At 40.6% G+C, this 16,956-nt stretch overlaps 1 protein-coding gene and 1 non-coding gene across 2 annotated transcripts in view; one reads left to right on the plus strand and one right to left on the minus strand.

Moving 5' to 3' along the window:
* LOC145396828 (uncharacterized) overlaps nt 1–13,644 on the minus strand; it is a 111,746-nt gene extending 98,102 nt beyond the window's left edge. The window contains exons 1-5 of the mRNA XM_080270113.1: nt 13,584–13,644; nt 12,841–13,012; nt 10,686–10,842; nt 8,791–8,915; nt 8,163–8,244 (exon numbers count right to left, since the gene is read on the minus strand). Coding sequence (XP_080126239.1) covers nt 8,163–8,244; nt 8,791–8,915; nt 10,686–10,842; nt 12,841–13,012; nt 13,584–13,644 — 597 coding nt within the window. The remainder of the gene's footprint in view (nt 1–8,162; nt 8,245–8,790; nt 8,916–10,685; nt 10,843–12,840; nt 13,013–13,583) is intronic.
* A 1,642-nt stretch (nt 13,645–15,286) lies between these two features.
* On the plus strand, nt 15,287–15,405 carry LOC145396899 (5S ribosomal RNA). Its single transcript, XR_013896858.1, has one exon. It is a non-coding gene; the product is annotated as a 5S ribosomal RNA (ribosomal RNA).
* The last annotated feature ends 1,551 nt before the right edge of the window (nt 15,406–16,956 follow it).

A 16,956-nucleotide genomic window follows, 5' to 3' on the forward strand; every position in this document is an offset into this window, starting at 1 on the left:
ATGCATGCAAGCATGTTGGAGCCTTTGTAAATGAAGCGAAATGATGGCTATGTGTATTAGAGTCAAGAAGATTAGTTTTGATGAGTTAAAATGATCAAGAGGGTACTGAGGGATAATAATGTCAAGTTGTGTATGATTAAAGGTAAAGTGGATTGACATATGGAAGATTGGAGATGAGGAGTTTAGTTTTGAGGAATGAACATGACCAAGAGGATACTGAGAGATGAAGAGTTAAGCAGTGTTAAAGATAAGGGATTTCCATATGGAAAACTGATTATGAAGAGTTTAGTTTGAGGAATTTAAAAAAACCAAGAGGATACTGCAGGATGATCAGAGATTGAGTAGTGTACTGTATTGTTAAAAATAACACTCAAATGCCTTCTGACAGTCTCAGAAGAGAAAGAATGTCTTATAAGTACAGTACAACCATTTTCATAAAAAGGAGTCTTGACAGCCTCCCAACAAGAAAAAATGAGTTTTTGGCTGTGGAAAGACTTAAACATTGTTAATGTAGCTTTAGGAAACATATAGTGTTTAAATAAACACTGTTTGACAAGTTGCAAGCTCCCATACAGGCATAAACTGGCCAGTGAGCAGCACGTACACACACACGCACATATGCAGTATTGTAAAAACTTTTGTACTAAATTCCACATACAGCTGTACCAACATCATACAATAAGTATTCAGAAAAGTATCATCAGTTTTCCCATAGCTGTTCATGAAACAGGACAAAATGTGTTCTGTCTGTATTATGATACAATATCTGTGTGATATTGTACATTGCATTGACACTGACAGCCATTAGCCTAAGTAACAGTGTGATGCCTCACAAATGTAGGGAGCTAAATGAGATGAGAAGTATTAGTTTCTCAGGAGAAAACATAATTTCATATAAAGGGTCTTCTAAGGTATGTTTGGTTCCACATTGTTCATTGGATTTCATGTTTTTTCAGATATTTTGGATCAGCTAGCATATGGCTATGAAGCTGCTGCATATGAGCATATCATATTTACATTACTGTTGTATGGTTCCGTAGCTTTTCACATATCTTGGGATATCACTGAAATGATTCCTCACTATATTTAGTAAAAGACCCCATTAATAACTCCTGTAGTTTTGGTATGTACTGTATTAATGACATGAACAGTTTTTTTTTTTTTTTTTTTTTTTTTTTTTTTTTTTTTTCCCACAGTAATTTATGATCTTAGACTATGGTATATTTACATCCTTTACACTTTAATTTATATTCCAAGTTCATGAATGTTGAAGTACTACCCAATCCAAGATTGGGGGAACACCTTTGCTTGTAAAACCACAAGACTCACTGGCTGATGATACTTTTCTGGGATACTGTGTGTCAGGTCATATAAAGTAAAAGCACTACAGGACTACTTGATAGACAGCACATTATTCCCAGCACACAAAAGAATTCTCGTGAGCTATTTAGATTAAGCCCATGTTTATGTTATATGTTACCTTTATGATGTTCTTTTGTCCAGTGAGTCTATGATGGAGTACACAATCTGACCATGAAAGTTCTTTTGCTCTCAGAAGTTAATTTGCCAGTTAATATCAGTTGTATGAAAACAGATTTGATCTCTGTTTTGGAACACATCTCAGACTAATGATGAGGACTGCTTGTATTCTGATTGGTAGAATTGCAGTACTGTGCACTGTAGTTGGAATTTGCATCTTATATGACGGTACTATAGTTGGTGCAAGTAGGGCCTCCAACCTCTTGCAAATTACTGTTTTCTTATCACTATAGCCCATTTCTCCAGCACGTGCCACCTTCAGAGTACTGAACCTGTACTCCATCTTAACATTTGGTTTTCCTAAAATACACAGTTTTCACATTGCAGTCTCAAGCTACCTAATGAGCAGCTGCCAATTTTTCAAACTGTGTGACACACACACACACACACACACACACACACACACACACACACACACACACACACACACACACACACACACAGTGCATACGTCATCAGTGGTGGAGGTCGTTGATGACTCGTGGGGGAAAAACTAATCAGTGGTGAAAAGGAGGCCAGCATATTGTCTATCTATCTATCTACTGCCAGACGCCTCAATCCCGTTTGGGGTGGCCACAAACTAATCGCCTCCAAGTTGCCCTGTCCCCCGCCATTTCACTGCCCTGCTCCGAACTCACACCCCCCTCATATACCTCTCCACCCCATCCCTCCATCTCATCCTCGGCCTCCCCCTCCCTCTTCCCCCCCTCCACCTCACTCACATACACTCTCTTCATCAGTCTTTCACCCTCCATCCTCTCCACATGGCCAAACCATCTCAAGTGTGTTCCTCATAACGCTTCCTATCACATCCACATCCACACCACAATGCTCCTTTATATCCTCATTCGTCAGCCTGTCTCTCCATGTGACTCCACAGGCTCCTCTTAAATAACTCATTTCCACTGCTCTCACTCTTGACTTGTGTCCTTCCAACAACGTCCAAGCTTCACTTCCAAACGTTAGAGTTGGTATCACAATACTGTCATGTAGTAACTTTTTCACTTCCATGCTCACTTCCCTGTTTCTTATCACTGCTTTCAAAGAACCAGCAACCTTTCTTCCCTGCTGTACCCTTTCAAGCACTTCACCCTCCAAACCTCCATCCTTACTCATCACACTACCCAAGTACTTAAACGTACTCACATTTTCCAATTCCTCACCATCCAACCTCGCTGTACATTCACTGACTTCACCTCTCTCAAAGACCATCACTTTACTCTTCCCTACATTCACCTTTAGATTCCGTTTCTTACACACTCTCCCAAACTCATCCACCAAGCCTTGCAGCTCCTCTTCGTCTTCACTCAACAATACAGTATCATCTGCAAACAACAGTACAGGGAGTTTCCAAACACTATCCTCTCTCACCAGGGCCACTCCAACATTCACTACCCTACCTTGTACCTCTTGTATTACCTCATCCATGTATAGATTGAACAACCATGGAGACATGACACATCCCTGTTTCAACCCAACTTTCAAAGAGAAAAATTCACTTAGTTCACCATCCACACGCACTGCAGCCTTCGCACCATCGTACATACTCTTCACAGCATTCAACAACTTCCCATCTACTCCATATATTCTTAACACTTTCCACAATCCTTGTCTATCCACCCTGTCATATGCTTTCTCCAAATCCATGAAAGCCGCATACAACTTCTTTCCCTTCTTTAGAAACTTTTCCACTAAAGATCTAAGAATGAATATCTGATCTACACAACCTCTTCCCTTCCTAAAGCCTCCCTGTTCTTCTCCAACTAATTTCTCTGTTCTTTCTCTAACTTGTGATTATATGAATTGAATGCTTGAGTGGTAGTCCCATCTGATATTAATGAAGGAGCCAGAGGATTTGGTCAAAGAAGAGTATAAGACACAGTGGAGGTTTAAATGTTTTCGTTCTGCTGCATGGTGGGGAAAGGGGATTTTCCATTGTTTACATCCAGTGAAGGTGAATTTATGGGATGCTCCAATTAAATCTGGAGTAATGGAAGTATTAAACTGAACCAAACAAGAGTAGCAAGTGTGGAGAAACTGGCTGAGAAGAATGCCCAGGAATTAAAAAAGGTATGGTCAGCAGAAAAGAGAGCTGCAGGAACTGACCCTAGTATTGAAAAACAAATTAGAGAGCGTCTGCTCACGCAGTGCCGAGCAAGAAGAGAAGTAACAGAATTAACAGTGAGTAATGAATCAGCCTCAAATGAAATAAAACAGCTCAAGAGAGAAAATAAGAAGTTGGAGGAAGAAAGGGATAGGATGAAAAGTAAACTTGACAAGTATGAATCAAAAACAAGGATGCAGGATGAACAAGTTAGGGAGACCAAGGAGGTGCACAAGGAGTGGAAGAAAATTCAGGAGGATGGGAAAATAAATGTAAAGGAGATTATAAAACAACAGAGAAAAGAAAACCAAGTGAAGGTGGAGAAGGACGTGGGTAGGGTACTGAAAAGGAGAATCTCTAGTCAGAGATGCAGCAGACAAGAAGAAAATGCATAATAATCTCAGATTTAAAAGAAAAACCTTTGTCAGTAAGATCAGAAAGAGAAAGATAAGAACTGAGGAGGGCTAGAGATAGTGTCAATAGTAATGGAGGGTAACAAGGATGCTCAAGAAGAGACTGAAGTTCTTAGGCCGGAAAGATATGAGGAGGGAGAGGCAAGGCCACTAAAAGTTAGATTTCATTCTCAGGTCATGGTAAAAGAAAACATCAGCAAGACATGGAAAACAGCAGACAAGGAGGGGTTCAAGAATGTTTGATAAGGAGAGATGCAAATGAGTAAGAAAGAGCTAAAATAAAGGAGCTTGTAAAGGAAGCTAAGGGAAAAAAATTACCAGAGAATGGAAGAGGAGCTCTATTGGAGAGTTATGGACCAGAAATTGAGGAAGTGGTACCGAAGAAGAGAGGGAGAGAGAAGGAGAGAATAATAAACAACACAAAATGATTGCAAGTGGCATATACAGTACTGATGTAGATGATCTCGTATCAGTAAGGTTAGAAATCAACTATTTCTTAAGGGTAAAGGAGCCAGATATTATGTGCTTTGTAGAAACCAAGCTAAGAGAAGATACTGAAATCCGAATGGGAGATGGGAAATACAAACTATGGAGAAGAGGTAGAAAATAAAAAATGGGAGGAGTGATGAAAGCACTGAAGAACAGCTTAAATGTAGATAATGTGGAACTGGAACAAGTATGATTGAAGTGATAAATATGAAACTAGAAACCAGAGGATAAGGCAAGAGAGACATCACTGTAGTATATGTTCCCCCTAAGACAAGGGCATGGAATGAGGATGAATACCAGGAGAAGTTGTCGGACATGGTTAGATACCTACAGAAAGTGATAAGAAAAGCAACAGTGTAATCCTGATGGGTGATTTTAATTGCAGAGAGGTGAACTGGGAGGAGTGGATTCAGGAGGTAGTGAAGATTCATTGGGCAGTATACTGTTAAATACAGTAATGAATAATGTAATGACCCAGTGGGTCAGTGAAGAGACCAGATTTAGAGGTGGTGACTCACTGACAAGACTAGATTTACTGCTAACCAAAGAACCTGATGTAATTGAATCTCTAACATATCTGTGTCCTATAGGAAAATGTGATCATGTAGTGATAGAGTTCTAAATGATAGAAGGGGTTGTGGTGCCAAGAGATGAACTCTTCAGGCATGGAAGATACAACTATGGTAAAACAAACTTTACAAGATTGAGGAAATTTTTTAAAAATGCGGATTGGAGAGAATTCAGAGAAACAAGAGAGATACAGAAGAAGTGGGATATCTTTCTAGACATGTGTAATACGGGTGTAGAAACATATGTACCAAGAGTAAGTGGGAAAAAGAACTGGAAAAAAGACTGGTTCAACAAAAGTTGTATGATTGCAAAAAAAGAAGGGGATGCGGCATGGAACAAATGGAGAAAGTGAGGTAACAATAGAACAAAGGAAGAATATAAAAGAACTAGAAATGAATATACAAGAAAACATAGAGAGGAAGAAAGGAACTTTGAAAAAGGTATAATTGACAAATGTAAGGAAGAATCTATTGTTATATAGGTTTGTTAATGGCAAATTGAAACAAAAGGAAGGAATCAATAAGCTGAGAGTAGAAGGAAAGGTCTGTAAAGATGCAGTAATGCAAGCTGAAATAATGAACAAATGCTTCCCATCGATTTTCACTAAAGAAAGTGATTTTGTGGAGGGGGAGGGAGTGACTAGAAATGCAGTGTTAAAAGATAAAAAGTGGAAGTGCAGGAAGTGTATAAATTACCGGAAACTCAGGATGTAAGGAAGGCCCCAGGACCTGATGGAATGTCTAATTGGGTACTTAAAGGAATGCAGAGAACAACTAGCAGATAAGACACAGTTTTTGTAAATTCTCTGGAAGACGGGAAAGTGCCTCGGGCATGGGAGCGGGCCAATGTGGTACTAATTTACAATGGAGGGAATAAGGAAGAACCCCTGAATTATAGACTAGTATCCCAGACCAGCATGGTTGCAAAATTGTGCGAGAGAATCCTGAAAGACAGATGGATAAAATATCTGGAGGAGGCGGAGATGTTTGCAGAAAGTCAGTTTGGATTCAGAACCGGGAGGTTGTGTGTCTTTAATTTGCTGAGCTTCTACTCAAAGATAATTGACATAAGAGAACTGTGTGGATCGTGTGTGTGTAGATCTGGAGAAGGCCTTTGACAAGGTACCCCATAGGCAACTAATGTGGAAATTGGAGCACATAAGAGGACTGAAGGGGAATCTCTTGCAGTGGTTGGGGGACTTCATGAAAGACAGACAGATGAGGACAGTATTAAAGGATAGTGTGTCAGGGTAGAGGGAAATAACAAGTGGAGTCCTGCAGAGCTTGGTGCTAGCGCCTGTAATGTTCCTGATTTACATAAATGAAATGGTTGATGGAATGAACAGTTATACAAGTCTGTTTGCAGGTGATGCAAAGATTATGAGGAAAGTAGAAATTGAAGAGGATTGTAAAATGCTGCAGGAAGATCTGGATAGGATTCATGATTGGAGCTGGATATGGGAAATGAAGTTTAATGCAAAAAAACGTAAAATACTGGAAATGGGTAAAAATACCAAGAGGCCATCACTGAATTATTTGATGGGTAATAAACCAGGCTCAAAAGCAAGAGAAAAGAAGGACCTGGTAGTGTTGGTCCAGGATAATTTGTCACCCAAAAAACATTAACAAGATTGTTTGAGAGACATAAGCTCTTGACAAACGTAAGAATGTCATATCAGTACATGGATGAGATGATGAAAAAACTGATAGTGGCTATGATCCACCCCAGACTGGAATATGCAGCAGTGGTTTGGTCACCACATAAAAAGAAAGATACAAACAAGTGCGAGAGAATACAAAGAACAGCAACCAAGATGGTCCCGAGCCTGACAAATCTATCATACAAGGAAAGACTAGAAGTGCTGGGTCTGCCTTCCTTAGAAGAAAGAAGAGAGAGGGGGGCAACATGATTGCAGTGTTCAAGGCTATGATGGGAGTAGGCAAAATTAACAGGGAAGATCTAATTGTATGGGATGAGAGAGTAACAAGAGGACATGGAAAGAAATTGAAAAAGCCAAGTTGCTTGAAGGATATCAAGAAATACTGTACAGTTTTCCACATAAATGCTTTGACCTGTGGAATAGCCTGGACAAAGAGATCATCAAGTCCAAAAACTTAAACAAGTTCAAAGCAAATTTTGACTTGTTGAACACAGAAGTGGGACCCAACGAGTGTAGCTCATTTCCTGTATATCACAGCTAGGTAAACACACACACACACACACACACACACACACACACACACACACACACACACACACACACACACACAGAGGCACTTTCAGGGATCGGGAAAAACCTTGCTTATAAGACATGCTGAGCTTATGGGGAAAGTGAATGTAGAACCAGGTCCCTCTAGAACTTGACTCTCATACCTCCTGCAAACCCACCCCCAGCCATTAGTTTCTGACAAAGCATTATACCAAAGAACTTAGCTTAATACTATATTAACATTATTCTCAGCAAAAATTGTATGAAGCACAAGGGAACACCAGTAGCAGCAAAGAAAAACAAAGAAGTCTGTGAAGAAGCCGTAGGATTACCATGAGTACTGTACATGTAGACTGAACCATTTTGAATACTACTGTACCTTTGTATCTTGTACTGTCCAGTAATAGCTTTAAAAATTTGTACAAACTGTCACATTAATTTTTGAAAGCTTTGGTTATGCAAGCATTTGTAACTGGTAGTAGTAGCCCCAGACTTATATAAATGTGAGCCTGGTGAACTGCAGGCCAGAGTTGCCTGTATTCTGCAGTCCACTATCCCATTTTCTGTAGATAGGGAGGGGATTGAGAGGTGTTTTTATAACCAGGTAAATCTCCCGTTCTATTGGTGCCTCCATGTGAAGGCATTCCTTGATAGCTCCTGTACCATGTGTTAACACTTTATATAATATGTGTATATATATGTATGTATAACTTGTTAATGGCAGGTAGCAACCAACAACTTATGTTGATAAATTTTTGAATGGTTGTATTCATAACTGTTACCAACCATTACCTAGGTCTTTGGGTTTGAATTTGAAGTTTTATGAGTACTTCCATGCCAGCTGCTGCCCAAGCTGCCACCCAAAGCTATTGAGTCCAGCCGACCCCAGGGACCAGGTTGTAGTTGTGTAGAATGGGTACCTGGCATACGTGTTTGGAAGTCTCACCCCAGAATTTGATTCTGTAAATGTGGTAGAGTCCCCCAACTAGGAGTGATGCATTGGGCCAACTACTGGGCTTTTGAACCCATGCCAGTCCCATGGCAGTTCCTCTCAAGGATAATATAACCATCCACCTGTTACTTGCCTTTCTTCCAGTTTCTGGTTATTTCCATATCACCTTATTTCCACAACACCAGTACATAACTCACATTGAACAGCTCTACCTTTCTGCAGGCACCAGAACCTGTATTCTTGTCAGCTTAGGCAGTCTTTGGCTCCTCATTCTTCGAGATTTATTTTGTATACAACACATTACTGTTCTCTTGTGTATTTTTGTTTTTTTGACACTGGACTATGGTATAAAAGTAATATATAAAAAAGATTCGTTTGCTAGAAAAGAAAAAAATGGTAAGAGGTTCTAGGGAGCATCCTTAGCTGACGAGAATTCTGCCCCAAACATTGTAGCACTACATCCCCATGTGTCCCTTGTCCCTCAAAGACAAAAGACATCCCACACAAGACTCACTGGCCAGAAGGGTCAACACTACCAGCAGACCTGCGAGTGCGATATCCTTGTGCCTCCCACTTCTCATCAATGCCATTAAATGGGTAGAGGTCGACACTGTGGGACAGCATGAAGTGCATCGAACACTGTGGATAAGAGAATTAAATGAGTTAGTACTGGATCTTGAATTTGGCTCTCTTTTGTATTGTTTTTGTTTCTTTCTTGGAAGGAACGTTAATGCGGGCTCAGCCTTTAGTTCCTTCTTCCTCGCATAAAAAAAAACTTAGAAGAAGAATGAGAGGAGGCATCATTAGCAGTGTTATTGGTGAATATCTGGAAAGTAAAAATGGTTATGAACAATCTCATCTTCAGGATATAGGTACCTGAGGCTAGGTTCCCAGTATCCATTATATTTAAAGGTAGATGACCATCCTGCTTTCCTTAGTGGTATTACATATAGAAATACACCTAGTCACCTCTTGGGGATTAAACCCATTACTCTGACTGGGATGTTCTAACCACCAGACGACCAGGAAGGACTAGACAGTAAAAAGGAAGTCAAAAGTTGGTTTTTCAGCACTGATGGTGATGACGAAGGCAGTTAACAGTCTGTGTTTGCTGGCTGATGTACATATTAATTTTTTACGTATCAAGAACATAGGAAATATTTAATGGCAAAAAATATATGTATATTTAAGCTCAATAAAAGTCATTACATTATGATATTTTGATCCCCACATTCAGCTGTGGATGTCAAGCTTGGCCTTTGTTAGAAGGACACAAGGCAGGTGTGAGAGGAGTGGAAAAGTGTTACAAGAGAGGAACTTGAGTTGCATGGAGAGACAGACAGACATATATACAAATGCTGACATGTGGAAGCATTGTTGTGTGATTCAGTGAATGTTCTGGAAAGTGTTAGAAGTATGTCACTCAGATGGTGTGACAATGTAGAGAGAGTGATTGAGAGGAGTGTATATGAGTGAGGTGGAGGGGTATATGGCTATGAATGTTGTGAGATGGAGATAGGATAACCTAATGACAGAATAGGGCAATGTGGAGGTGTTTTGTCCATGGCCACCCTCTGTGAGATTAAGGTACCTGGCTGGAGACAGAAAAAGAAAAAAAAAAAGGAAAGAACTAAACAATTTATTTTTAAAATAATTATTTAACTCTCTTTGGACATTAATGTTTTCAATTTATATTACAATACTTTGATGTGGGAATAAGGAGAGATGCTTTTGTCATGTGGTATGAATGCAGAGTGTATGTGAGTGAGGTGTACAGAGAAAGGGTAAGAGGGAGGCTGAAGTGGAGGGATGTGATGGAGAGGTACATGAATGATGATGATGGTATAAGATGAAGAGAAGATAGTCTAGTGGAAGAGGACAGGGGAATGCAGGGGTGATTTATTCATCACCCCCTCTAGAATCAAGGCATTTGGCTTAATGCATGTAGACTGTATACAGGAACTGGAGTGTAGAGTGGCCCGAGAAAGAATGAAACAGAAACTACTTGCTCTGTCGAAAGATGTTAAAGGTCCTTCTCTCCCAGCTTCAGCCAATCTTCATTTCATGTGTTTAGCCAAAATACTTCTTTTTACTGAAACAACTTGGAAATATGATCTGATTCATTATTGAGATGTTAAAAGCACAAAAACACTCATTTCTGGCTTCAGAGGAACTGTATAATGAATCACAAACAACCTAAGAGAAAAATTGGTGCCCATCCATCACCAAATTAATGTTGAAACAAAGTGAAAGAATTTAAATTAGGACTGGCTGTAGCTAGTTTCTCCCATGCATTATTTTGCCCTCCAGATTCACTCCTTCCCCTTCCCTCCCTTTATTTTCCGACTTTGGATCCTAGCAGTCCTCCTATGTGCCACAGTCTTTCACATGTCGCCCAGTCTGCCTCACCTCTTCCCGAGGTTCAAATGTATCTTGCTGAAGCACTTCCTCTGGACTGAGCACTTTCCTGATGATTTTCTGCTTCTCTGCTTCATTGTGGTCCTTTCCAGTAAAACTCCCACCTGACCCAATCCTATCGTTGAAAGTAGTCCCATCGATGCGATACCTGAGGATACGGGTGATAAAAAGCTGGTGTTAGAAATTGTGTACCTCTTTAGAACATACACCAAATGGATCATCATCATCATCATCATCATCATCATATCATCGTTGTCATGGTTATCATCTTCCCAAACATATTTTCCCATCCAAACATTGGGTGAAGTAAATCCCTTCGGTCTGAGGACATTTATTTTTTTTATTTCATATGTGCCACCTCCAGACAATATCTTTCAGGCTATGAGTGACTTCAAACTGGAGTGTTTAGATAGCATAGCCCCCATAACCCCATTACTATGAAGTACCCCTTAACCCTAGAACACAAACCCTTCTTTCTAGTAACACTGTCACAAACCCCAGGTGTTTTTCACCCGAAATTGAAAAATTGGAAAAAAATACTAAATAAGGAGCTTTGATAAAATAAATATACAAGAAGGAACTTTAGGCTTTGTTCTTTAAGTTAACATTACAAAGGATTGAAAATCACATAACCTTGTTATGGAAACTGAGTAATAAAAATAGTGACTAAAAGTAGGGAAATTTTGGCTTGTTTCATGAAAAAATCACACACACCCCAGAATTCAGCATATGCCTTTGGAAAACCTCCCATGTCTTCCCAGGTCCTTTGGGACACCACTGAAGGGGTTGCCATGCCCCTATGCTGTGGTAGAAACCCGATGTTCACTTTGGTTTTTAACCTTTACACCTACGAACCAAGGCGTACAGCAGAGACCCACATGCAGACAGTGATGGTGTATCCTTCCTCTACCATAACTGGCTGCCAAATGAAGCTACTGGAGGACTGGTAACCCTGGGAGCACGGGAACCATACACAATGGCAATGACGTCATGTGGATCGGGTGGAATTCACCTGGGGTTTGTGTTCTAGGGGCTGTGTCAAATAATCTTTTTGGCAGAAAGCATAAGCCGAAAAGAAATACATGTCACCAGAAATTTAAGAAAAAATCACAAATGCATCCAGTACAGTGTATCTGTATTATAATGATCCGTTTTCTGTATGTTAGTTGATTTGTCCATTTGTTGCCCAGACACAGCAAAAACGGCTTATTGTAGTGCAATTATTGTCAGGGCAAGGTACCACTAAAATGCTGTAACTTGAAGAGTAGAACAACTTCTAGTCCAGTTGGGCCACTGGTTCCCGAGTTATGACTCACTTCTGGTCTTTTGGCATCGAGTGGCTTCAGCAGCCTTTAGGCGGATCACTGTCTCTGTCAGCATTGAAGTTACTGTAACACATCGAAAACTGCATCGTAGTGCAATCTTTGTTGTAGCAAGGTACCGTTAAAATGCTCTAACATCAGTCCAGTTGGGCCACCGGTTCCTGAGTTATGACCCATTTCTTGCCTTTTGATAGTGAGCAGAAAGGCCTCCAAAAGCGGCCTTTTAATGAGTATGGGTGATATGTATTTTAACCTGTACGTGTATTAACTTGATGACGTCTTGAAAAAATAGACAAAAACTCAGTATTCCACTTCATTTTTGTTAGTTAAGTTATACATATCACCAGGTTGAAGGGAGGTAAAAAGCAGCCTGGCATTTCTGTCCTTAATCTGCAATGACCTCTTTTTCCCATGACGTAACCATCTCTTTCATATTCTCAAGCCCGTTGGACTGTTAGGTAAGGTTTGTTTCCCTCTTGCTCATCACCCAGCATTACAACTGGAGACCTGGATGTAAATTTGATGGTTGCTTGTATTCAAGGGGAAGATTAAGCCTTGGCAAAAATTGACTGTCTGCTTAATGACCTTTGTGTAGTTGATATGTTTGAATCATAAGCCTTTCCTTATGTATTCATGCATTTATTTATGTAGAGTTCCACACCTGCTTCCCCCCCCCCCCTTCCCTTATCAGCATCCCTTCTGTGCCTGCCTCACACCTCAGCCTGCCTCCCACTCTAGCCTGCCTCACCTACCTGCTCCCAACCCTGCCTGCCTCACCTTCCTGCTTCCCACTCGTCCCCTCCCTGCCCACCACTCCATCTCACCTGAGCAGTAACGCCTCGGCCACCTTCTCAGGATTCATATACGTGTGTTCCCGCTCCATTTTTTCAATCAGAGCCACCAGGTTGGCCATGCTGAGGGGCATACGTTCATCGAGCCGGTCCAGGGTTACGTCAGTGTAGCAATTAGATGCTCGGAACGGATCATCCCACGCGCCTGAAATGATAATAAAAGTATTATCATCATCATCCAGTTCTTGCTGTTTCCCACCCAAACTGAGGTTTTACACACACACACACACACACACACACACACACACACACACACACACACACGCGCTCTCTCTCTCTCTCTCTCACATTTTACAAGCATTAGGCATTATAATAATAATAATAATAATAATTGTGGTGGTATTTATGAAACAGAGGAACAGAGCAGTAAGGCTTTAGGGTCATATTCTAATTGGCTTTGGAAATTTCGTAGCACCTCTTCGGGAGCGATTTATTTAACAAATTACACTTAACCCCTAAACCGCGGAGTTGTTTTGGCTCGACTTGCGTGTCCCGTGGTGATATTCGCGCTCCGACAGACTTTGTAAAAATATTTGCCAAAAATCAGTTATTAGTCCTTGAATATTATAATTACATATGCATATGGCACATACCTTTAGCTTTCTCATGGGATGTTTGTTGAGCCTTCGTCAAGTACCGTAGGACTTGTGGAGACTTCTGAAGTTGGGTAATGAAGTCTCCACTTTACACTTACCGACACCCCGTAATATGATTACCATAGCCTGATATTATTACTAGAAACACTATTCTGTGATTTTCAAATAGTTTGGAATCCATACTCAAAAAAAAAAAAAAAAAAAAAAAAAAAAAAAAAAAAAATTGAAAGCAATGAAAATTACAAGCGTGTACCAGCTTCCCACTTGTGCTCATTCGCCGCTGGTATTCTGTCATTTATTATTCATAAAAACACTCGGGCTGGTAGTATTAAACTATCTCTTCGCACGAGCAAACTCTTCGTCGCGCCAACCGTAGTTTTGAAGCGAAGAGGTTCCTCGTACGGCGCACGAAGAGGTCTCTCGGGGTTGAAAGTACTGGAATATGAAGCAGGAGCATCACCCGCCTCTTCCCAAATATCTTTGTATCTTTTTTTATACTGATATCATATTCATGTAACTAGTTAGTACCTTTACATTCACGAAATGCATTTGCAATTTTTTAAAATTTTGTTATCATTTTTGTGTGTGTGTTACTATCTTTATTTATAGATTTTTAGGAGACTAGTGCTACCCATTTACGATCAAACTACTGCTACCACTATAGAGCTCAGTGACAGCTACATGCGCACAGCCCAGTCGTTGACTTCTATCATTCCCAAGTTACCTGTGTCTCATACAGTGGTGATCCAGGCAACTTCACAACTTATTTCCGAGAGCACTTTATGTAACAGATTTGTAAACCATTCCACTTTTCACTACTGTCTTCAGAAAGGCAAGCACGTGGTATATTTAAGGCCGTTGTTAGATTACTGCCATCGCCGCTAAATTCTAGCGGCCGTAATCCTAATCACTTCCTTTTTACGGTAGCCATAACTTAACCTAAATAACCTAACCTATTTCTAACACAACAGAAAAACCAAACATGACTGCTAAATTCTAGCGGTTGAAGCTGAACTGTAGCAGTATTAACCTAACCTAACCAAAACTGACCTGACCTAACCTGACCTGTTTCTAACTGAACCACCAAACCAAACAACTTAATTCTAGCTGCCGTAATCCTAACCGTGGTTAGGATTACGGAACTCACCGATAAATTCTAACTGCCGTAATCCTAATCACTGCCTAAAATTATACCATGTGCTTACCTTCCTGAAGACAGTAATGAAAAGTGGAATAGTGTACAAGTCTGTCAGATAACCTGACCTGATCTAAACTAACCTATTTCTAACCTAACTGAACCGCCAAACAAAACCGCTAAATTCTAGTTGCCGTAATCCTAACCACCATTGGACCCCCTCTCAAGTATTAAAGTATCAAGTATTAAAATTATTTCCTACCATTGGACTGATTCGGAGACATTGTTTATCAGACTTAGCATATTATTTTTGCAATATATCACACGAGAGAGTAAACATAAAACAAATGACGGCAAACATGCGCTCCTCCGGCGTACCAATCTCACGATTTCTCTCCCAGAGAGCACCCCCGCAGCATACCTACCCTTCCGTAGTCTCTTTCGGGGAAGAGGCTGTTCGGCCAGGGCTTAAAGGTACCAAACTGGGAAGAGCCTCTTCCCGAAGATGCTTCGCGGGAAGGGGAAGAGGTTGTTTAATACTACCAGCCTCACACTTTATATTTCTATTACTATATAACAGTTTTATATATCTGCTGTCTTTATCCATAAGTGTCCTTCAGTAATAGTAGTTTATTGTCACTGTAGGCATTCAATTTCTCTTTCAGTAAAATATGTAGCATTCACTGATGCCAATGGCTATACCACGTTGAGTACACCGCTTCCCGTCCGATCAGCGAGGTTAAGCAACGTTGGGTCTGGTTAGTACTTGGATGGGTGACCACCTGGGAACACCAGATGCTGTTGGCATAACGTTCTCCCTACATGTCAAGTGGGGTTGGTGGAGGATTAGTGCCCCTCCCTGTAAAACAATTAACTCTAAGCCCTTGGCCACCCTGTTAGGGATACATGGCGTCTGGCAATGAATGAATGAACTTTCTCGTCCTGTATACTAGCGTTGAGAGTGAATCTGTTACTTTCACTTCCACTTTCATAACTCATAGTATTCATACATGCTAGAGTGAAACTTTCATTTTCATTACTCCTAGTATATATACTTATATTCTTATATTACTACTCATTTACATTTTATTTACACTGTGTTATGTAGTGTCACTTGCAGTAACTTATAAAACTATTTTCCACTGTTCACTTATATTTACATTCATTGCTTTCACTTGCTGTTTACACATTATTTACATTTCCACTTCGCTGTTTTAGTCACCAGAATGATCGTAGTCACTGTCCATCATTTTCATTGATAAATTAGCCAGTTCACGTTCCACAGCAGTCACTTAGCCCTTTACCCCTTTCCACACGAGGTTTAGTAGGGGTAGAGGTCACAGGGCCCTTTGCATGGGGCTAAAAAGCAGCGGAATTGGACAGGCGCGAATCCGACATGGTTTCACCTTGAAAGATGACAGTAAACTGAATGCTGTGGTGGCCTAGGAGGAGTGCAACACTGCCAATCTCAGCCTGATGACAGCTGCTAATATATACACTATGAAATGATTGGCAGGAAATCTAGACAATACATAATAAATTAGGTAGTTCCAGGTGAATGTAAATATCACTTAGGCTTCTCCCCTCCTTTCTTATATATATTTTTATTAAGAGAATAGATTATACGGCATATATCAAGGGGAAATAAGCAGGGAAAATTAGTGAATAAGTGCACGTGAGGTGTTGTCAGGTGATAATTAGCCAATTCCAGTTGTATGGCACTATCACTTACCTTATTTCTTTTTTGTATATATTATTTGGTATAAGAATAGGTTGAAAAGATTAGGAGAAATACACTGAGGTGGTTTGGACATGTGGAGAGGATGGATAATGAAAGACTAACTAAGAGGGTGTATGTAGGTGAGGTGGAGGGGGGGAGAGGGAGGGGTAGACTGAGGATGAGGTGGAGGGATGGAGTTGAGAGGTATATGAGGGAGGGGGGGGTGAGTTGGGGGGAGGGGAGTCAAATGGTGGGTGACAGAGTGACTTGGAGGCGTTTTGTCTGCGGCCACCCTTTGCGGGATTAGGGCGTCGGGCTATAGATAGATAGATAGATAGAATAGGGCATAGAGCTTATTTCAGTGGATGAAATCAGTAGAAAATTCTGGGGAAGATTTACTTAGCACAGTGTGGCTGGGCAGGCGAGAGGAGAGGGTAATGGAGGGGAGGTAGGGAGGGGAGTCAAGAACAGGGAGAAATGGCTAAATTGTCAACAGTGGATGGGAGTACAGATGAGATTAGGAGTGCTGACTAGTGTTGGACATTGGCAGTATTGATAGATGATACAAGCCACCACTTGAAAACCCGGGCGAATTCAAAATAACACAGAATCACAAAAGTGACGCCCCGCGGTATGAT

This window comes from Coenobita brevimanus, chromosome 39, assembly GCF_032717465.1.
Source record: "Coenobita brevimanus isolate Jiangsu-jjx chromosome 39, ASM3271746v2, whole genome shotgun sequence".
Taxonomy (NCBI): Eukaryota; Metazoa; Arthropoda; class Malacostraca; order Decapoda; family Coenobitidae; genus Coenobita; species Coenobita brevimanus.